Raw genomic sequence first — 22,894 nt, forward strand, 5'->3', positions numbered from 1 at the left:
TGACATTTTTTCATCCAAAACTGACCTAAATCTTTCCACAAATAAGTGTAGATACATGTTGGGTAAAACTTTCCAAAAATGCTCAATAATATTTAGACCATAAAGCCCCAAAATACACGTGACTATTTGTCATTATTGGATGAAGCTGTGAGGGTCATTATATGAAAAAGGAACAACATTGTCCATGAGGTTTTGCAGTTCCCTGGCATATAGCAGTGTGTTCAATCTGTAGATGGTGAATTTACAACCTCTGTTTTCTGAGATATGTGTTATCACAATTTTGTTGATAATTGACCTGATTTAGGAATTTACACATGTTTTTATAGGGAGATAAGCATATCAGGCTGTGTATATCTACCAAGGCTCTTCTGTAGGTTATTTCCCCCCACCTTGCACAGTTTTTTTGTAACACTGAAAATGCTGCCTATAGTCGAAATGGGCTATTTTAGAAAAATTGTTGGATCAATTGTCATAACATTTGACATACTTCCCCGTATGTCAGAGCACATACTACTGTTTAAAATGATACCACGACTGGAATTCAATTGTTGGAGACAGCAGATGATGGAACGTAAGGGGACTGCCCATTTCAAAATCAAGAATCAACTCCCTCCTCCACCCAGTACACACAGTGCAAATCAAATGCAACCTGGCATGCGGAAATCCACTATCTCCAACAGTTGAATTCTGGACAAGAAATGATCTGTACAATCAACAGATTTGGAATTCTGTGATATTACAAACAATTCTAAAACTGATCAGCTGATGAAAGTGAAAGCACAAAAGTAGAAAAAAATGCTGATCCAGCTCATCTTGACATTGCCTGTAGGATGCCACGCCATCTCTTTTTGACATGGCTGCTTCCTCACAGTCCCTCTAGGCTGAGTGTAGCACATTTAGTCTTGGTTATTTGTTTTTACACCCATCATATCCTTATTTTGAGTGCTACTTCTTCCTCCTGCATATTTAAGAAATGTATAATTTATTACTTTTTGACAACAGCACCCAGCTGGAAGTTACTAGGACTATATCTAAAGAAACACCTGACTTTCTATATCATAATACAATTCAGTGGATTTGACAACGTTAGTAGTATCTCAATTCAAAATAGAAAACTTTATTTATAAGTATTCAAGTTGATTGATACAATATCCTTCAAGAATGATTTCTTCATTTGAAATATATATCTAAACTGGTCCGGTCATCGGCAGCAGAGATGCATGTAAAACTATAGTTCGTCACTCTGGAATTTGGCGCCTTTACAGTGATCTGGAAATGAAATATAGACAAAAATGAGTCTACCATCTATCGATAATTGCAGACATCCAGTAGAAGACACACCATTTACTGCAATGACACCTGCCGAAAAATGAATGACATCATATTGAAAACATACGAGCGATAGGAGCTGTGGTTTCTTTCGGATGATGACTTCCATATAACCCTGATACTCAAATAGCAGCGAAGAGGCCAAATCCGTCCTGACTTTCTTCACATAGCACATTCAAACTATCGGCCTACGATCGCGATCTTGTTGAACAAAAATTGCCCTTTAGCTTCGCTAATGGAGTACTAGTTTCATATAGGTACACAACATCATCCTTTGAGATGTTAAATTGTTAAATAAACTGTTTAAGCTTAGATGTAGTACTTGGCTGGTTGAGCTGCTGTTTCAGAACCCTCACTTAACAGGGTTGAAACAAAATGGTGGATCAAAGGCGTCAGTTACGTAAGGGGGAAATCATGACACTACAAATAGAGCTGTAATAAAGGTAGTTAGTGTCTGGATGTATACATTTTCATATTCTGTTTTCAGATGCATAATAAACAAAAGTGGTCATGTTTCTATTCCCAGGAAGCAACACGGTACTTTTCTAAACATGTTTAACATCACCAAATTTTGTATTTTGTAGGGCATCTGTCCGCTATTCTTTACAAATCAAAGCTCTTCAAAGCCCAAACACCCAGATACAGTGATTATTTGTTCATACAAAAAAGAGTGATTAGTCATTTAAATAAACTCTAAAAGCAAATCAAAACCCAATGCTGTCATCTATACTCCATTTGGGTAATGATGTGAGTGATAACATAGTTATAGGTAGTATCATTTGGGTAATGATGTGAGTGATAACATAGTTATAGGTAGTATCATTTGGGTAATGATGTGAGTGATAACATAGTTATAGGTAGTATCATTTGGGTAATGATGTGAGTGATAATATAGTTCTAGGTAGTATCATTTGGGTAATGATGTGAGTGATAATATAGTTCTAGGTAGTATCATTTGGGTAATGATGTGAGTGATAATATAGTTCTAGGTAGTATCATTTGGGTAATGATGTGAGTAATAATATAGTTCTAGGTAGTATCTATGCATTAAGGGGCAAACAGGAGGCCTGGTCAGAGAGAAACCACAACATGTCTGAAACCGTACCTGATACTTCATTGCATAACTTGTCGACCACATGGTCTGTCTCTTTGGCAAAGAGAGAGATGATATCATCTTCAAACTCCTCCACAATGCTTTCACACTGTAACAGAAGAAAGGGGATCGGTTGCCACTCGACAGACAGCAAAAACAGGTCCTCCGCACATGAGAGATTCACAAGCATGTAGTTTCACACAATAGTGGGCATGGCCGTGAGGCAGACTGCCATTTTTCCTCTCGCCTTGCCGTTCAGCCATCTTGGATGACTCATGTAACCTAGATAGGCAACACGATTGTTGGCGAATCCACACACACACACACACACACACACACACACACACATACACACAGACATCTTTGCGCATTATACGATTTCTTACTTGTGATGCCTAACTTGATCTTAAATATGCGCAACTTACGTGTAAGACCGCAATATAATTGTAAATTAACAAAGGAAAATGCGTTATTGCCTGCATTTTGGGTTAGAATACAGTACACCCCTGGCACCAAAATGACAAACTTCAACTTCAATGTTACACTGTAATAACTGTAAAAATAATAATAATAATAATAATAATAATGAAAAATACAAATGCAAGCTTTAATACACATGTTTTCAGATTTCTTGTTATAATTTCAATTAATGGCTTTCTATATTACAGACTACGGTGCATGCAATATATCTTAATTAGAAAGGTCATAAGTAAAGTGGAAAAACAATATCAATGTACGTTTTAATGTTACGGGCACAATTATCAATAATGTAAATGGATTTTCAGATAATATAAAAAAGCTGTGATATCGAAGGCCAAGGTATAACATTGAGTTCTGTACTTTAAATGACATCAACGTTTCATCCTGTTTAACAAAACATAATAATCAGTTTCCCTCTGCTACCAATATCTCTATTCAACCTTGAAATACTGAAATTAATAGGTGAAAAAAATACTTGGAAATGCAGAACATAGGAAAAAATGTCACCTGAACTTTGAAGTATGTACAGCATGAGTGAAAATAAATGAATAAATATGTGAGTAAATTAATCAATTATTGCCACACTTACCACAAATTTTAGGGCATTGGATCCCTCTGGGCCGTCAAACTTGAAATTGTTAAAATCAGGAAAATCCCCAGCATCAGAACTTCTTGGAGCAAATCTTTTGTATTGTTTTATCTTGGTGTCTGGGTCCACATGAAGAGCATAGTCACTCATGCTACCACAAACTCCATCCAGAAGCTCACTCAAGTTGGCCTCAGACCTAGCAAGAGGGACCTGGTGGATAAAAATATAAAAGAATAATACAAATTAAACTTAACCGAGTTTGATTCCAGTTCTATGAAGTTGCTTGGGATCCGGCCGGGTCATGTTGGTGACCCCTAACTTCCATTCCCATCACACAAACAACCCCTACTTCCCCTATGCTGGAACTATGACATTTAACCTGTAGAAGTATAGCCCTTCCCCTTGGAAACAGGACAACACATGCAATGGTGTCTAGACAGGTCAAGGTGCACTATGCTCCCGCCCCTGTGGCCTCCCCGGAAGGAGAGAGGGGAAAGGGTGACGGGGGGCAGGGGCAGTGAAAGGGCCAGGGAGGGGGGCTGAGTTAAGGAGCAGGGGGAGGCCTAAACAGCAGCCAAGTGCAGGGTAAACAGTTCAGTCTCATCCTTTGGTCCCTTTTGGCGGTTCATCTCCTCCACCCTCCAATGATCAAAGCAGGAAGTTTTCCTTGTCAATCCCGGTCAAAAGGTGCTGGGCAAGGGGAAGGGGGGGGCATATTGCAGATGAACTGGATTTTGTGCAATGTAGATATATCCCTGACCCTATTGTCCCCTTTCAGCCTCAGTATGGACCCTTCCGGACCCACTGATTACATTATAGAAGCATTTTCCCCCTCCTCTTTTTTTTATATCTGACTCGTAGTGACACAAAGGGGCTTCCGTGGCTCACTGCCATCTGCTCACAAATAAGATAAAAAGGTTTCAGGAAACTGCCTGAACCTTGGTACACATTTCTCTCCTTTTTCAATGTACAGATAGCTAAGTAGTTAACATTGAGGATGGTCTATCAACAAAAAAATGGTTTGACTACTTCAACATTAATGTTTAACTTTGAACTAATAAGTCACTTCAAAATAAAAATTGGAATATCAACCATAACAGCAATTTTTTGCAAAAATTGTAAACCCAAAATGGAGCTATTCTGATTATTATTACATGTTATTACACCATAGGTGTATTTCTATGAATATGTATGATGAGATCTTGACTTGATTGGTCAGAAAAATCTGCCTAAAATGTTTTTTCGTTTTTTAAACACACCAAAAACATCCAGCATGAAAAAAAGTCCAACGTCAAGCCAAATCCTTATCATGCAATCCTGAAAATGGTGTGGAATTAAATTCCTTCCTTACCAGTCTGAGGGGTTTGAAAGGGACCTGTCAATCACACATTTCCTGAAGAATGAGGAGGGGACTAGGCAGACCTTGCAGAGAAAAGGCTTCTCAGGGATGCTATCCTCCATTGAATTCCCATTGGAAAACCAGCCATTATTGGAAAGGGGCTTTCAATTTCTGGTGTGAATAATATGGACCAATGAAAACACACAAATTCATAAAAACTAGAACCTATTAATGCCACCATTTACAACAATGTGTAATATTGTTATAGTCTTCAGAAAAGGAAATATTTGCATAAACACACAGACAAATGCTTGCCTCAGTATTTACCTTTATCGTGACAATACAGAAATGTAATTTAATGAAGAGTGACAAAAAAAAAATGTCATGGTCCAACCAGGAACATTGAAAGCCATTCGTTGAAAATGAATACATTTTTGAAATACAATCTATATACGAATATAAAAACAGAAGACATGGACAACTTCCATCAACTTATTCATCTAAGTTCAATGTCTTTGGCTTAATGATTCATTGTTGTAGGTTTAACTTTGTGGTGTGACTGGTGTCAACCTTCCTTCAGGGAGCCCTGCTGCTTTCTGAGGAGAGCAAAGGAGACTTAAGACCAGCAAATCTCCTATGATGGCATCTAAGCTTGAACACCCCTCCCTCCTTGATTCAGACAGGGTCAAAAGCCAGTGGGGTGGGGTGGGGGCAGGGTTTCTTGGATTTATGCTCAGAAGTCAAAACAAGCCAGTGATTAGTGCAAAAGGTACACTTCCATAGGGCAGTAAGTACAGACGTTGATCAAAAGGTACACTTCCATAGGGCAGTAAGTACAGACGTTGATCAAAAGTAACACTTCCATAGGGCAGTAAGTACAGAAGTTGATCAAAAGGTACACTTCCATAGGGCAGTAAGTACAGAAGTTGATCAAAAGAGTTGACCAGCAATCAGGGTCTGTTGGTTGTTTCACTTAAAAGTCAGCGTGCTTACCGTTCAGAGCACTGTAAAAACCAAGTACATAATTCAATACTTAACTCTTCTCGTACTAGTATTCATTTTCATTTAGTAATTATAGTGGAGCTATATCATTGCATTCATACACTCTCTCTACTGACAACAACAGGGGTATTGCAGTGGCACACCCCCACAGCTTGAGGGCAAACAAAATGGAATATGAACAAGACTCACAGGGGTATAGAAACTGTAATTAGCATTTATTTTCAAATTAACCCTATTTTAGGAAACAGTTAATGAGAGTGTGAATATGACATACACACCTGATCCATAGACAGCATCATAATCAGGAAGGACGGAGACTGATGGCAAAAAAACTATTCTCATGTAGCAAGAGCACCCTCCAGGAAACCTACACCACCCGATGTCACAGGCAGGCCAAAAAGATCATCAAGGACAACAACCACCCGAGCCGCTGCCTGTTCACCCCGCTACCATCCAGAAGGCGAGGTCAGTACAGGTGCATCAAAGCAGGGACCGAGAGATTGAAAAACAGCTTCTGACTCAAGAACAGCCATCACTAACACAGAGAGGCTACTGCCTGCATACAGACTTGAAATCATTGGCCACTTTCATAAATGGATCACTAGTCACTTTAATAATGTTTACATATCTTGTATTACTCATCTCATATGTATATACTGTATTTTATACCATCTATTGCATCTTGCCTATGCCGCTCTGCCATTGCTCTTCCATATATTTATATGTATATATTCTTATTCCATCCCTTTACTTAGATTTGTGTGTATTAGCTAGTTGTTGTGGAATTGTTAGATATTGCTGCACTGTCGGATCTAGAAGCACAAGCATTTCGCTGTACTCGCAATAACTGCTAACCATGTGTAGGTGACCAATGCAATTTGATTTGATTTGAAAAGGGAAGGTAAAGACGATACTTCAAGAAAAAATGAATCCAACTCTATGTTTGTTATACTATGCCTATGGAATGTTTGATTTAACTCAAATCTATATGAATGAGAGATAATTAGAGTTGTCATATTAGGAGATATAATATCAGAATCCCTTTTACTTGAAAGTGCACATGAAATGGCCACGGGGGAGAGGAAAAACCACAAACAGCCTAGCTAAATGAACAGCACGTTACTAGCTATCAATTACCATCAAAAGGGGATTAACCCCTGAGATCAATAGGGGAGCTGACCAGCTAATGACGGTCCCTGGACACTAGTGATAGGACACTGGAACACTACCAGGTCTGACCTCTTCACACCACAACAATGCTTGGTTCGAAAAAGGGGGAAATACAGTGGTTTGAATATTCCAGGGGGAAATACAGTGGTTTGAATATTCCAGGGGGAAATACAGTGGTTTGAATATTCCAGGGGGAAATACAGTGGTTTGAATAGTCCAGGGGGAAATACAGTGGTTTGAATATTCCAGGGGGAAATACATTGGTTTGAATATTCCAGGGGAAAATACAGTGGTTTGAATAGTCCAGGGGGAAATACAGTGGTTTGAATATTCCAAGGGGAAATACAGTGGTTTTAATATTCCAGAGGGAAATACAGTGGTTTTAATATTCCAGGGGGAAATACAGTGGTTTGAATATACCAGGGGGAAATACAGTGGTTTTAATATTCCAGGGGGAAATACAGTGGTTTGAATATTCCAGGGGGAAATACAGTGGTTTTAATATTCCAGGGGGAAATACAGTGGTTTTAATATTCCAGAGGGAAATACAGTGGTTTTAATATTCCAGGGGGAAATACAGTGGTTTGAATATACCAGGGGGAAATACAGTGGTTTGAATAGTCCAGGGGGAAATACAGTGGTTTGAATAGTCCAGGGGGAAATACAGTGGTTTGAATATTCCAGAGGGAAATACAGTGGTTTGAATAGTCCAGGGGGAAATACAGTGGTTTGAATATTCCAGAGGGAAATACAGTGGTTTGAATAGTCCAGGGGGAAATACAGTGGTTTGAATATTCCAGAGGGAAATACAGTGGTTTGAATATTCCAGAGGGAAATACAGTGGTTTGAATATTCCAGAGGGAAATACAGGTGAAACAGTATTAAAGTGGTTACCAATGCTTACAACCATCCAAACTGAAATGAAGTTACATACTGATCTTTCTTTTCTTCTGCCGGGATGTTTCACAAGACACTAAATTCCATTTCTCAAGGTATGAGATCCAGGAAACCAGGAACTACTATGAAACCACTAGACCTATGCTTTATCAAGTATTTTAAGTATGAATATGCATTCTTCAACGTATGAATGATGCATCGATATCTTAATCCATAAATCATCAAATATTTTTTGTTCAAGAAAGTTCAATTGATAGCTTTATGTGTACTATGAGATGTTTTGATCTAGTGGAGCGCACTTTGGAATAATTTCCTACTTTTGCAACATGCTTTTACTGAGGTAGGTACCTTTTTATCAGTCAGGCTCCCATCAGGGTTGAGTCTGAAGCCTCCCACATGGATTGTCTTCTTCGGATCAATCTGACTGATTGAATAATTGAGCTCATCAACAATAGCCCTGCATGCTAAAAAAAACAGACATAGATTAGAACAATCCACAGCACTCATTTACTATAAAACAAGTATTTATAGATCCATATTATGCCCACAGCTAGCGAAAAGCAAAAGTAAAACTACAATAAAATTATTTCTCATGAAATAAGCTTGATAGAAATGTTTTGACAATACAGGGTGCACACTAGAAACAAAAGTAAATAAGTCATTGTGTATGCAGAACTATTGATCAGAAAACATATACAACTCATAATACACTATATATACAAAAGTATGTGGACATCCCTTCAAATTAGTGGAATCGGCTATTTCAGCCACACCCATTGCTGACAGGTGTATAAAATCGATCACACAGCCATGCAAACTCTGAAGACAAACATTGTCAGTAGAATGGCCTTACTGAAGCGCTCAGTGACTTTCGACGTGGCACAGTCATAGGATGACTTTCAACAAGTCAGTTCATCAAATTTCTGCCCTGCTAGAGATGCTCCTGTCAACTATAAGTGCTGTTATTGTGAAGTGGATAAGTCTAGGAGCAACAACAGCTCAGCCATGAAGTGGGAGGCCTCACAAGCTCACAGAACAGGACCGCCGAGTGCTGAAGTGGGTAGTGCATAGAAATCATCAGTCCTCGGTTGCAACACTCACTACTGAGTTCCAAACTTCCTCTGAAAGACAACGTCAGCTCAAAACTGTTAAGACGGGAGCTTCATGAAATGGGTTTCCATGGTCGAGCAGCCGCACACAAGCCTAAGATCACCATGCACAATGCCAATCTTTGGCTGGAGTGGTGTAAAGCTCGCCACCATTGGACTCTGGAGCAGTGGAAACGGGTTCTCTGGAGGGATGAATCACGCTTCACCATCTGGCAGTCCGACAGACGAATCTGTATTTGGCGAATGCCAGGAGAACGCTACCTGCCCCAATGCATAGTGCCAACTGTAAAATTTGCTGGAGGAGGAAAAATGGTCTGGGGCTGTTTTTCATGGTTCGGGCTAGAACCCTTAGTTTCAGTGAAGGGAAATCTACAGCATTAAATTACATTCTAGATGATTCTTTGTGGCAACAGTCTGGGGAAGGCCCTTTCCTGTTCCAGCATGACAATCCCCCATGCACAAAGCGAGATCCATACAGAAATTGTTTGTCGAGATTGGTGTTTAAAAACTTGTCTGGCCTGCACAGAGCCCTGACCTCAACCCCATAGAACACATTTGGGATGAATTGGAACGCCGACTGCGAGCCAGGCCTAATTGTCCAACATCAGTGCCTGACCTCACTAATGCTCTTGTAGCTGAATGGAAGTCCCCACAGCAATGTTCCAACATATAGTGGAAAGGCTTCCCAGAAGAGTGAAGGCTGTTATAGCAGCAAAGGGGGGACCAGCTTCATGTGAATGTGAACTTTGAAATGAGATGTTCCATATATATATAGATATATACAGTGCCTTGCGAAAGTATTCGGCCCCCTTGAACTTTGCGACCTTTTGCCACATTTCAGGCTTCAAACATAAAGATATAAAACTGTATTTTTTTGTAAAGAATCAACAACAAGTGGGACACAATCATGAAGCGGAACAACATTTATTGGATATTTCAAACTTTTTTAACAAATCAAAAACTGAAAAATTGGGCGTGCAAAATTATATATATATAGTGCATTTGGAAAGTATTCAGACCCCTTGAGTTTTTCCACTTTTTGTTACGTTACAGCCTTACAGAAATCTTTCCGTCATCAATCTACACACAACATCCCATAATGACAAAGTGAAAACAGGTTTTTAGAAATATCTTATTTACATTCAGTATTCAGACCCTTTGCTTTGAGACTTGAAATTGAGCTCAGGTGCATCTTGTTTACATTGATCATCCTTGAGATGTTTCTCCAACTTGATTGGAGTCCACCTGTGGTAAATTCAATTGACTAGACATGATTTGGAAAGGCACACAGCTGTCTATATAAAGGTCCCACAGTTGACAGTGCATGTCAGAGCAAAAACCAAGCCATGAGGTCGAAGCAATTGTCCGTAGAGATCCAAGACAGGATTGTGTCGAGGCACAGATCTGGGGAAGGGTAACTAAATATTTCTGCAGCCTTAAAGGTCTCCAAGAAGACAGTGGCCTCCATCATTCTTAAATGGAAGAAGTTTGGAACCACCATGACTCTTCCTAGAGCTGGCTGCCAGGCCAACAGGGAGGTGACCAAGAACCCGATGGTCACTCTGACAGAGCTCCAGAGTTCCTCCAGAAGGACAACCATTTCTGCAGCACTCCACCAATCAGGCCTTTATGGTACAGTGGCAAAGACAGAAGCCACCCCTCCGTAAAATGCACAAGCCAAAAGGCACCTAAAGGACTCTCAGACCATGAGAAACAAGATTCTCTGGTCTGATGAATCCAGGATTAAACTCTTTGGCCTGAATGCCAAGCGGCACATCTGAAGGAATCCTGGCTCAATCCCCACGGTGAAGCATGGTGATGGCAACATCTTGCTGTGGGGATGTTTTTCAGCGGCAGGGACTGGGAGACAAGTCAGGATTGAGGGAAAGATGAACGGAGCAAAGTACAGAGAGATCCTTGATGAAAACCTGCTCAGAGCGCTCGGGACCTCAGACTGTCTTGGCACACAGCCAAGACAACGCAGGAGTGTCTTCAGGACAAGTCTCTGAATGTCCTTGAGTGACCCAGCCAAAGCTCGGACTTGAATCCGAACATCTCTGGAGAGACCTGAAAATAGCTTTGCAGTGACGCACCACATCCAACCTGACAGAGCTTGAGAGGATCTGCAGAGAAGAATGGGAGAAACTCCCAAAATACAAGCTTGTAGCGTCATACCCAAGAAGACTCGAGGTTGTAATCGCTGCCAAAGGTGTTTCATCAAAGTACTGAGTAAAGGGTCTGAATACTTATGAAATGTGACATTTCAGTTTTAATTTTTTTTAAAATAGATATGATTAAAAAAAAATAATAATAATGTTTTTGCTTTGTCATTATGGGGTATTGTGTGTAGATTGATGGAGGGAACAACTTTTTAGAATAAGGCTGTAACGTAACAAAATGTGGAAAAGTGAAGGGGTCTGAATACTTTCTGAATGCACTGTATATACAGTACTAGTCAAAAGTTTAGACACACCTACTCATTCAAAGGTTTTTCTTTATTTTATTGATTTTATACACTGTAGAATAATAGTGAAGACATCAAAACTATGAAATAACACATATGGAATCATGTAGTAACCAAAAAAGTGTTAAAGAAATGAAAATATATTTTAGATTTTAGATTCTTCAAAGTAGCCACGCTTTGCCTTGATATTTTCATTTGTTAAACACTTTTGAATGAGTAGATGTGTGTCCAGACTAGTACTTATATATATATATAACGGTGTGTATAGACAGTATGGACAGTATATGAATAGAAATGAATAGAAAAGGTGTGAAGAGCAGTAGTTATATAGGATGAGCCATGACTAGAACACAGTATATACAGTGCCTTCAGAAAGTATTCCACATTTTGTTGTGTTGCAGCCTGAATTCAAAATATATCAAATATTTATTTTTCATCCATCTACACACAATACTCCATAACGACAAATGGAAAATGTTTTTAGAAATTTTCGCAAATTTATTGAAAATGAAATACAGAAATATTTAATTTACATAAGTATTCACACCCATGACTCAATACACGTTAGAATTACAGCTGTGAGTCTTTCTGGGTAAGTCTCTAAGAGCTTTCCACAACACGATTGTATAATATTTGGCCATTATTCTTTTCAAGCTCTTTCAAATTGGTTGTTGGTCATTGCTAGACAACCATTGTCAAGTCTTGCCGTAGATTTTTAAGCATATTTAAGTCAAAACTGTAACTCTGCCCCTGTCTTGGTAAAGAACTCAAGTGTAGATTTGGCAGTGTGTTTTAGATTATTGTCCTGCTGAAAGGTGAATTCATCTCCCAGTGTCTGATGGAAAGCAGACTGAACCAGGTTTTTCTTTTTATCCTTAAAAACTCCCCAGTCCTTAACTATTACAAGCATACCCATAACATGATGCAGCCACCACTATGCTTAAAAATATGGAGAGTGGTACTCAGTAATCTGTTGTATTGAATTTGCCCCAAACATACCACTTTGTATTCAGGACAAAAAGTTAATTGCTTTGTCACATTTATTCCAGTATTACGTTAGTGCCTTGTTGCAAACAGGATGCATGTTTTGGAATATTTGTATTCTGTACAGGCATCCTACCCTAGGTTAGTATTGTGGAGTAACTACAATGTTGTTGATCCATACTCTGTTTTCTCCTATCACAGCCATTCAACTCTGTAACTGTTTTAAAGTCAGCATTGGCTTCATGGTGAAATCCCTAAGCGGTTCCCTTCCTCTCCGGGAACTGAGTTAGGAAGGATGCCTGTATCTTTGTAGTGACTGGATGTACTGATACACCATCCAAAGGGTAATTAATAACTTCACCAAGATCAAAAGAGATATTCAATATCTGCTTTTTTTCTTTAACACATCCACCAATGGCTGCCCTTCTTTGCCAAGACTTGGAAAATGTCCCTGGTCTTTCAGATCTAATTAAGTGCATTTTTAATTTGTCACATGAGCCGAATACAACATGTGCAGACCTTACCGTGAAATGCTTACTTACAACAATGCAGTTCAAGAAATAGAATTAAGAAAATATTTACTAAATAAACTAACCTAAAAAATAACAATAACAAGGCTATATACAGGGGGTACAGGTTAGTCGAGGTAATTTGTACATGTAGGTAGGGATAAAGTGACTATGCATAGATAATAAACAGTGAGTAGAGGCAGTGGATGGTGGAGGGGGGTGTCAATGTAAATAGTTTGGGTGGCAATTTCATTAATTGTTCAGCAGTCTTATGGCTTGGGGGTAGAAGCTGTTAAGGAGCCTTTTGGACCTAGACTTGGAGCTGCGGTACCATGTGCCGTGCGGTAGCAGAGAGAACAGTCTATGACTTGGGTGACTGGAGTCTGAAATATTTTTGGGTCTTCCTCTGACGTGGTGTCCTGGATGGCAGAAGCTTGGCCCCAGTGATGTACTGGACTGTACGCACTACCCTCTGTAGCGCCTTACGGTTGGATGCTGAGCAGTTGCCAAACCAGGCAGTGATGGAACTGGTCAGGATGCTCTTGATGGTTCAGCTGTAGAACCTTTTGTGGATCTGTGGACCCATGTCAAATCTTTTCAGTCTCCTGAGGGGGAAATGGTGTTGTCATGCCCTCATCACGACTGTCTTGGTTTGTTTGGACCATGATAGTTTGTTGGTGATGTGGACACCAAGGAACTTGAAACTCTCGACCAGCTCCACTGCAGCCCCATCGATGTTAATGGGGGCCTGTTCGGCCCTCCTTTTACAGTAGTCCACGATCAGCTCCTTTGTCTTTCTCACATTGAGGGAGAGGTTGTTGTATTGGCACCACACTGCCATGTCTCTGACCTCCTCCCTATAGGCTGTCTCATCGTTATCGTGATCAGGCCTACCACTGTTGTGTCGTCAGCAAACTTAATGTTGGTGTTGAAGTTGTGCTTGGCCACACAGTTGTGGGTGAACAGGGAGTACAGGAGGGGACTAAGCACACACCCTTGAGGGGCCCCAGTGTTGAGGATCAGCGTGGCAGATGTGTTGTTGTCTACCCTTACCACCTGGGGGGGTGGCCCGTCAGGAAGTCCAGGATCCAGTTGCAGAGGGAGGTGTTTAGTTCCAGGGTCCTTAGCTTAGTGATGAGCTTGTGGGCACTATGGCATAGGAACAGCATTCTCACATAGGGCAGTGTGGAGTGCAATTGAAATTACGTCATCTGTGGATCTGTTGGGACAGTATGCGAATTGGAGTGGGTCTAGGGTTTCCGGGATGATGGTGTTGATTTGAGCCTTGAACAGGCAGGTTAAATTCTCTTTCTTGGACACAGGGACTCTGGTGGTCTGTTTGAAACATGTAGGTATTACAGACTCAGTCAGGGATAGGTTGAAAATGTCAGTGAAGACACTTGCCAGTTGGTCCACGCATGCTCTGAGTACACGTCCTGGTAATCCGTCTGGCCTCGCAGCCTTGTGAATGATGACCTGTTTAAAGGTCTTGCTCACATCGGCTACGGAGATCGTGATCACACAGTTGTCTGGAACAGCTTGTGCTCTCATGCATGCTTCAGTGAGCTGGCCTTGAAGCAAGCTTAAAAGGCATTTAGCTCATCTGGTAGGCTCCCCTTACTGGGCAGCTCACCGCTGGGTTTCCCTTTGTAGTTCGTAATAGTTTGCAAGCCCTGCCACTTCTAACGAGCATCAGAGCCAGTGTAGTAAGATTCAATCTTAGTCCTATATTGACGCTTTGCCTGTTTGATGGTTCATCTGAGGGAATAGCAGAATTTCTTATAAGCGTATGGATTAGTGTCCCGCTCCTTGCAGCCGGCAGCTCTAGCCTTTAGCACGGTACGGATGTTTCCTGTAATCCATGGCTTCTGGTTGGTATATGCACGTATGATCACTGTTGGGATGATGTCGCCGATGCACTTACTGATGAAGCCGGTGATTGAGGTGGTATACTCCTCAAAGTCATTGGATAAATCCCAGAACATATCCCAGTTAGGACTAGAAAAACAGTCCTGTAGCATAGCATCCACGTCATCTGACCACTTCTGTATTGAGCGAGTCACTGGTACTTCCTGCTTTAGTTTTTGAAAGCTAACAGGAATCAGGAGGATAGAATTATGGTCCGATTTGCCAAATGGAGGGTGAGGGAGAGCTTTGTATGCGCCTCTGTGTGTGGAGTAACGGTGGTCTAGAGTTTTCTTCCTCTGGTTGCACATGTGACATGCTGGTAGAAATGAGGTAAAACAGATTTAAGTTTGCCTGCATTAAAGTCCCCGGCCACTAGGAGCAATTCTTCTGGATGTGCATTTTCTTGTTTGTTTATGGCCTTATACAGCTCGTTGAGTGCGGTCTTAGTGCCAGCATCAGTTTGTGGTGGTAAAAAACATGGCTACAAATAATATAGATGAAAACTCTCTTGGTAGATAGAGTACTTCATGATAAGCTGTAGACCACACTATCTCAGGTGAGCAATACCTCGAGACTTCTTTAATATTAAACATCGCACACCAGCTGTCATTGACAAATAGACACACCCCCACCCTTTGTCTTACCAGAAGTAGCTGCTCTGTCCTGCCGATGCACGGAAAACCCAGCCAGCTCTATATTCTCTGTGTGGTCGTTCAGCCACGACTCGGTGAAACATAAGATATTACAGTTTTTAATGTCCTGTTGGTAGGATAGTCTCGATCATAGATCATCCAGTTTATTTTCCAGTGATTGCACGTTGGCCAATAGAATGGATGGTAAAGGCGGTTTACCCACTTGCCGACGAATTCTCACAAGGCACCCGACCTCCTGTATTTCCGTCTTTTCTTCACGTTAATGATGGGGATTTGACCCTGGTCTCGGGGAAGCAGTATATCCTTTGCATCATTCAAGAAAAAAATCTTCGGCCAGTTCGAGGTGAGTAATTGCTGTTCTGATGTCCAGAAGCTCTTTTCGGTCATAAGACACGGTAGCAGCAACATTATGTACAATATAGGTTACAAACAATTCGAAAAAACAAACAACATAGCATAGTTGTTTAGGATCCCGTAAAACGGCAGCTATCCCCTTCGGCACCATTGTCTTTGTGGTTGAATCTGTGTTTGAAATTAACTGCTCGATTGAGGGACCTTACAGATAATTGTATGTGTGGGGTACAGAGATGAGGTTGTCATTAAAAAATAATGTTAAACACTATTATTGCACACAGAGGGAATATGTGCAACTTACTGTGACTTGCTAAGCACATTTTTACTCCTGAACTTAGGTTTGCCATAACAAAGGGGTTGAATATTTATTGACTCAAGACATTTCAGCTTTTCATTTTGAATTAACTTTTAAAAACATAAAATACATAATTCCATTTAGAACGTATAGGGTATTGTGTGTAGGTCAGTGACAAAAATTCTCAATTGAATCCATTTTAAATTCAGGCTGTACATATAAAGTGGGTAAAACAGTATGTAAACATTACTCAAGTGACCAGTGTTCAATGACTCTATGTACATAGGGCAGCAGTCTCTAAGGGGCAGGGTAGAGTACCAGGTGATAGCCGGCTAGTAACAGTGACTAAGGTTCAGGGCAGGGCAGGGCGGTGACTGTTTAACAGTCTGATGGCCTAGAGATAGAGGATGTTTATCAGTACCTCGGTCACAGCTTTGATTCTTTAATGTATTAGTAGCTTGAGAAGTGTAACATAGTCATGCAAGGATGACTCCAAGGTTTGGTAAGACTGCAGTGTTGGGTTTAAAGAAAGAAAATGGTGCTCCAATTAAATGTGATGAGCCTTCTACACGTTTGAAATTCAACAGAAATTGTAATGAACACGATGGGAGACAGAGAGCTGGTTTCAAGCGCAGGGTGCAGCAGGTGTTTATTGTAAAGGACCACAGGAGGAGGCAGGTAGCTGGGTCCAGGGGCAGGCAGAAGGTCAAACACAGGGGGTCTAAAAGGGCAACAATAAAGGCAGGGAAAAGGCTAGTAACGTAGTCCGGGAGATCAGGCAATGGGTTGATAACAGGAAATCTGATAGGCTAAAGTACAGGCAGGGAATAGGCAAAAGGCTTCGTTAGTGAGGCAGGCAAAAGGCTAGTAACGTAGTCCGGGAGATCAGGCAATAGGTAGATAACAGGAAATCTGATAGGCTAAAGTACAGGCAGGGAATAGGCAAAAGGCTTCATTAGTGAGGCAGGCAAAAGGCTAGTAATGTAGTCTGAGAGATCAGGCAATAGGTAGATAACAGGAAATCTGATGGGCTAAAGTACAGGCAGGGAAAGGCTAGTAATGTAGTCTGGGAGATCAGGCAACAGGTAGATAACAGGAAATCCGATAGGCAACAGTACAGGCAGGGAAAGGCTAGTAATGTAGTCTGGGAGATCAGGCAATAGGTAGTTAACAGGAAATCCGATAGGCAACAGTACAGGCAGGGAAAGGCTAGTAACGTAGTCCGGGAGATCAGGCAATAGGTAGTTAACAGGAAATCCGATAGGCAACAGTACAGGCAGGGAAAGGCTAGTAATGTAGTCTGGGAGATCAGGCAACAGGTAGATAACAGGAAATCCGATAGGCAACAGTACAGGCAGGGAAAAGGCTAGTAATGTAGTCTGGGAGATCAGGCAATAGGTAGATAACAGGAAATCCGAGGCTAAAGTACAGGCAGGGAAAAGGCTAGTAATGTAGTCTGGGAGATCAGGCAATAGGTAGATAACAGGAAATCCGAGGCTAAAGTACAGGCAGGGAATAGGCAAAAGGCGTCGTTAGTGAGGCAGGCAAAAACTATCATACACGGGATGCGTAAATCGCAGCAAAAACAGAGCTCTGAAAGCTGTGTCGCAAAACAAACAATACCTCACAGTGATGGGGGGGGGGGGGGGGGGGGGCAAAGAACTGAACTAAATAGTGTGTTATAATGACATACAGGTGTGTGAACAGGTGATTAGAATTCAGGTGATTGGGATCTGCATTCAGGGGATCCATGTGTTTGAGAGTGTGAGCTGGAAAGTGGGCTGGAAAGTGAGCTATGTTCAGGGGATCTATGTGTTTGAGTTGGAATTGGAAGCAGACGTTACAGAAATATTTTTTTTTAAACTTCATGCACAAACAATAAGACCTCAAAATAGTTTTACTAATATAATGATTGTCCTGAAATTGCACAGTAACAAAAAAAAACTCTTGATAATCAAGAAAACAATAAGATGTAGAATAGGAAATGCAGGTGGCAGGTGAAATGATAGGAAACAAGCTTACAATACATTAGTTTGCTTGAGTTAACTTTCACAAAATAATATATTTTATCACAATACTTCACAACCCTTTGCAAATCTATAGTCTGTATTGACTATCAACAGGGGCTGCATTACATGTAGGCCTAAATCCTGAAAAAAGCATATTGCATAGGTAGAAAAGGACAAAGTGGACAAATAAACATCCCAATTTACCTGAACAATACAGCACCGTGTCTTTTTTCCCTTCAGTAGTTTCGGTTAAGATACTCATTGCCACCAAGGCAATTTGAATAATCCATGGTGCCATATTCGTACCCTGAGGGAAAGAGATATGTATAAAGCAGGCAAGCAAAGCCAATTCATTATTCAAAATGTTTTTTTAAAGAGCGCCCCCCACAGTCTATCTAGCAAGAGTCATATTCTGAAATCTGGTTGTGAGGCAAATTACTATAGAAGTAGCCTTAATTTAACACAAAACAACAAGAAAACTGATTTCCACAAACTGTCTAGACAGAACAGAATGTGTTGAGCTCCAAGAAGTTACATCATCTGTACAGAGCTAGAGTGAAACTGGTTTTAAGATGGGCCGTAAAACTTAGTGCCTCTCCACAAGTCGTGTTATCTTTAGATCAAATATTCAAACAGAACTTAGTCTACAACTTCACGGCGGTGAGAAGTATTGATAAATAGTGAAAGGAGGTGGAACACAAACCGGTGTTAGAGGTCCTTGAGGTTAGTGGTCCTTGAGGTGCCCCTTGGTCTAGCAAAAAGTTAAGAGGGTAGTGAATGATGAATCTTTGCAGAGTCTGTGTAGTCTAGAATAGTGGAGTGTAAATAAACAAGAGTCCTTTATTCCAACAAAAATATATATGTTTATGTCTTTGGTGATATATTTTGATTGGATGCGGAAGCTGAACACAGTTTGAATGAGAGAAAACATTATTGTGTTGTTCTGGGGTTGATAGGCTTGATACTGTTAAAATGTATATTTAACGGTAGAATTAACAAAATGACGTTGCAGGAGCAGCACAGCAGATATTGCGATGAGCAGGAATTCGCTCGCACACAGCCACACAAAGTATCAGTGCATGTGCACTTACAATGTGGTAGCTATGGGACCAGTGCCTTCTCTGTCTATACACCGACTACGCACTGTGAGTAGGGCCCTGCAACCGCTAGGGGGCCCCAGACCCCAAAAATGCTTAAATCAAAATAAAATGTTGGAACTCAGTCGGGGTCGGAACTTACTGTTAAGAGTGATAAAAGTAAAAATACACAAGGTGCAATTTAGAAATGTGGTAGTGCATCAGCAGTTATCCACTTGTTATGTCAGTCGCTGAGCATGGTTACCTTCACAAAATAATATGATTATTGTGGATAGTCAGATTAACATAATAGTTCTATTGAAACGTTTATACATGCTTTGTAAGAAGAACAATTTCCTTAATAATCCTGTTTCCATGGACAGATCTGAAATCAGGATACTGAATGCACTCTGATAAATGCAGAAAATCACCAATCAAAATAAACATTCTACCACAGCGTCCATGTTATTTCTGGGAAGCATATTTGATTCTGAGTTCGGACATACAATTTTTTATGTGAAAACTACTTCTAAGACACATATATTCAGTTGTTTCCGAACTCACTTCATTCGGTCTAGAGAGGGAGGCTCTCGGCTGGTGTTAGCACATACACAGATAAAATACACCGCTGGAACACCGATTAAGGCGTTTACATGTTCTAATATTTCAAAAGATTTATCTGAAAACCAGGTGTTTTAATCTTTGTATGCTTACTTCGATTTTGACCTTACGCTGATTAAGATAAGCAGAGTAATGTGTTTACATGACTATTGCATAATCTGCCTACAGCCATAATCAGTTTAATATTGAATTATTACTGGGCATGTAAACGTACTTACTGACAGTCACTCAATTTGCCCATGTCAGCTAAAAATGTTGATTGCCACTACAATTTGCCTACCGCTCCAACAGATCCACGGAAGATATCTTTCCATCGGTATTCACATGGCCGTAACACATCTGGACCAGAGGAACACCCTACATGCTATTCATTGACTACAGTTCTGCATTCAACACCATTTTTCCCTCCAAGGTCGACTGCAAGCTCAGAGCCCTGGGTCTGCAAATGGATCCTAAACTTCCTGACTGGCAGACCACAAGCTGTGAAGATTGGCAACACCACCTCCTCAACACTGACTCTTAACACATGGGCCCCCCAGGGGTGAGTCCACTGTACTTCCTGTTCACCCACGACTGCGTAGCTCTGCACGACACCAACTCCATCATCAAGTTTGCTGACAACACCACGGTGGTAGGCCTGATAAGAAACAAAGACGAGTCAGCCTATAGAGAGGAGGTAAGTGAGTTGCCAGGACAACCTCTCCCTCAACGTCAGAAAAACAATTGAGTTGGTTGTTGACTTCAGAAAGCAGAGGCGGGAACATGTTCCGATCCACATCAACGGGACTGCAGTAGAGAGAGCCAACAGTTTTAAGAACCTCAGCGTCCACATCACAGAGGACTTGACATGGACCAACAACACCACCACTCCTGTCAAGACGCCTCAACAGCGTCTGTACTTCCTAAGGCGGCTGAAGAAATTTGGCATGCCACCTCGGGTCCTCTCCAAATACTATCGCTGCACCATCGAGAGCGTCCTGACCGGTTGCATCATGGCCTGTTATGGAAATTGCTCCATCCTCAGATGCAAGGCCCTCCAGCGGGTGGTGAAGGCCGGACAGTACATCACTGGGACCGTGCTCCCACCCATCCAGGACTACTTGAAACGGTGCCTGAGGAAGTCACGCAGCATCATCAAAGACCTTACAACACACCCCAGCTACAAGCTGTTCACTACCTTAACGTCGGGGAGACGTTATTGGAACATGAGGCCTAATACCAACAGGCTCAGAGACAGTTTCTATCTATAAACCAATCAGACTTCTGAACACTTGAACTGAACTGACCACCTGCTCTGATTCTCCACACCTTAGCACACAAGCATTCACTCACGCACACACACAGACATCCACACAGACATCCACACACACACACACACACACACACACACAGTGCACAATTTAAACGCTTGCCCCCCAATACCCCCTTCACAAAACATGTGTAAATATTGGACTATAAATTGTGCCTTCCTGTATTATACTTAAGCTAAAATGTTATGCCTGTGAGGGGGGCCCCCCAACCAAATCTCGCTTAGGGCCCCCAAAAGGTTTGACGCGTTACTGCCCATGACCAAAACATTAGAGAAGTTTAGCCTTGCTGTGCTCCAACACTCTTAGTCGTTGTGGAAATAATTGACCCGCTATGCTGTTTACTTTGTGCATCTAGTCATATAACTGACTCTATCTTTAAAATCAACTTCCGGTAGATCACTGTTGAAATAAGCAAAGGCATGCGGTATGAAGAAAGCAAGGTAGTGGTGGAAAGAAAGGATTTTGGCAGGAGAAATGCTATAATAGCCTACTTACTATAGGTTGACTGACCTATACAGACATATTAGTTAAAATTATACCCTCGTTAAAATGCATTGCAAAGAAAAAGTTCAACAAATAATTATTTTTTTTATACAAAAAATCCTGGATGCAAAGCACTGTAAATTGACCACAGCACTGTAAATGTGCCTTTAGACGCCTTGCTCTCATTGACAGCGTTCTGGATGCATCACTAGCGGCGAGTTAAAAGCGGCAAAAACGAAGCTAGGTTGAATGCAGCATTCAGCATAGATAAAGTTGTGGGGCAGCCTATTTTCATGTAGCCTACCCTTGTCAAAAACATTATAAAGAAAGGCCAAATATGCTACCCTACCATTTTCTAATAATTACAATAGACCCTTGGAACTTACCTGATTCAACAGTCAGGTGAGTAAGAATTAGGAACTTTTCAGCACGGTAGGTTACAGCAGTGAAGTCGGATTCAGACGCGAGGGACAACGTTGTGAATGCTGACTGTACATAAAACAAACGGCTAAAGTGAAGTTCGTTTTTTAATGTTCGCCTGTTTTGAATGAACCATGATCATATCTACCTTACTGTCAGTGGACAGTGTCTACTTACGTGCTTGTTCCAGGCGTTGCCACGTTCAGCAGAAGCAGAACAATGACAGCTATGTGAGCCAATGGTATTGTAAACTCAGCACAGATATCCAATGACTGAACGCTGCCTCACGGGAATGAACATACTGAGAACACCGGGCGTTGATTTGCTCTGAGTTGCTTTCCAGATCGACAACAATCACCTGCTTTTGAGCTAACAGTAACTTGATTATGCTTGTTAATGAGTGAGTCGACTATATAGACGCTGCGCAAATTGTCTCCATCTTTCCAAGTAGTTCCTATCGTGTAATAAATACCCTTCGCAGTCGACCCTTGTGAATAAGCCCAATTTCCTAATAGTTCAATATGAAGGCTATGCTGATCTCTTTGTTAAATGACCCACATCATGTGGGCGCATTGCTGCAGAAATGTGGACAGAAGTTTAAGCCAATTTGCCAAGCACCACAATAACACTCACACAATTTATACAATGTGTTATAACGGTAGATTACATATCCTTAAACTATATAAATTAACAATTAACCGTTTGTAAAATTATTATAAACCCTTTAACATTCATCAAACAGGTAATGGTCAGTACTGTATCCCTACTTTATTGTATAGTAACCATTGGCGTGCTGGTAT

General features: G+C 41.0%; 1 protein-coding gene across 3 annotated transcripts; it reads right to left on the reverse strand.

Annotated features, from left to right (window-relative positions):
• Positions 1–1,090: 1,090 nt before the first annotated feature.
• Positions 1,091–22,318, reverse strand: cnpy1 (canopy FGF signaling regulator 1). 3 transcript variants are annotated; one of them, XM_021613342.3, is made up of 7 exons: positions 22,061–22,318; positions 18,888–18,990; positions 18,389–18,491; positions 8,248–8,363; positions 3,492–3,701; positions 2,435–2,531; positions 1,091–1,269 (listed from the first exon to the last, which is right to left on the reverse strand). In XM_021613342.3, the coding sequence occupies exons 3-7, from the start codon at positions 18,480–18,482 to the stop codon at positions 1,229–1,231; spliced, it is 558 nt and encodes a 185-aa protein (XP_021469017.1). In that variant the 5' UTR covers positions 18,483–18,491; positions 18,888–18,990; positions 22,061–22,318; the 3' UTR covers positions 1,091–1,228. The 3 variants fall into 3 exon arrangements, with proteins under 3 accessions (XP_021469017.1, XP_021469015.1, XP_021469016.1); XM_021613340.3 differs by having other exon boundaries at positions 18,888–18,935; positions 22,061–22,305; XM_021613341.3 differs by lacking the exon at positions 18,888–18,990 and having other exon boundaries at positions 22,061–22,275.
• Positions 22,319–22,894: the final 576 nt, after the last annotated feature.

Source organism: Oncorhynchus mykiss, chromosome 8 (genome assembly GCF_057628025.1).
Source record: "Oncorhynchus mykiss isolate SJ-2025 chromosome 8, ASM5762802v1, whole genome shotgun sequence".
In the NCBI taxonomy this organism is placed as follows: Eukaryota; Metazoa; Chordata; class Actinopteri; order Salmoniformes; family Salmonidae; genus Oncorhynchus; species Oncorhynchus mykiss.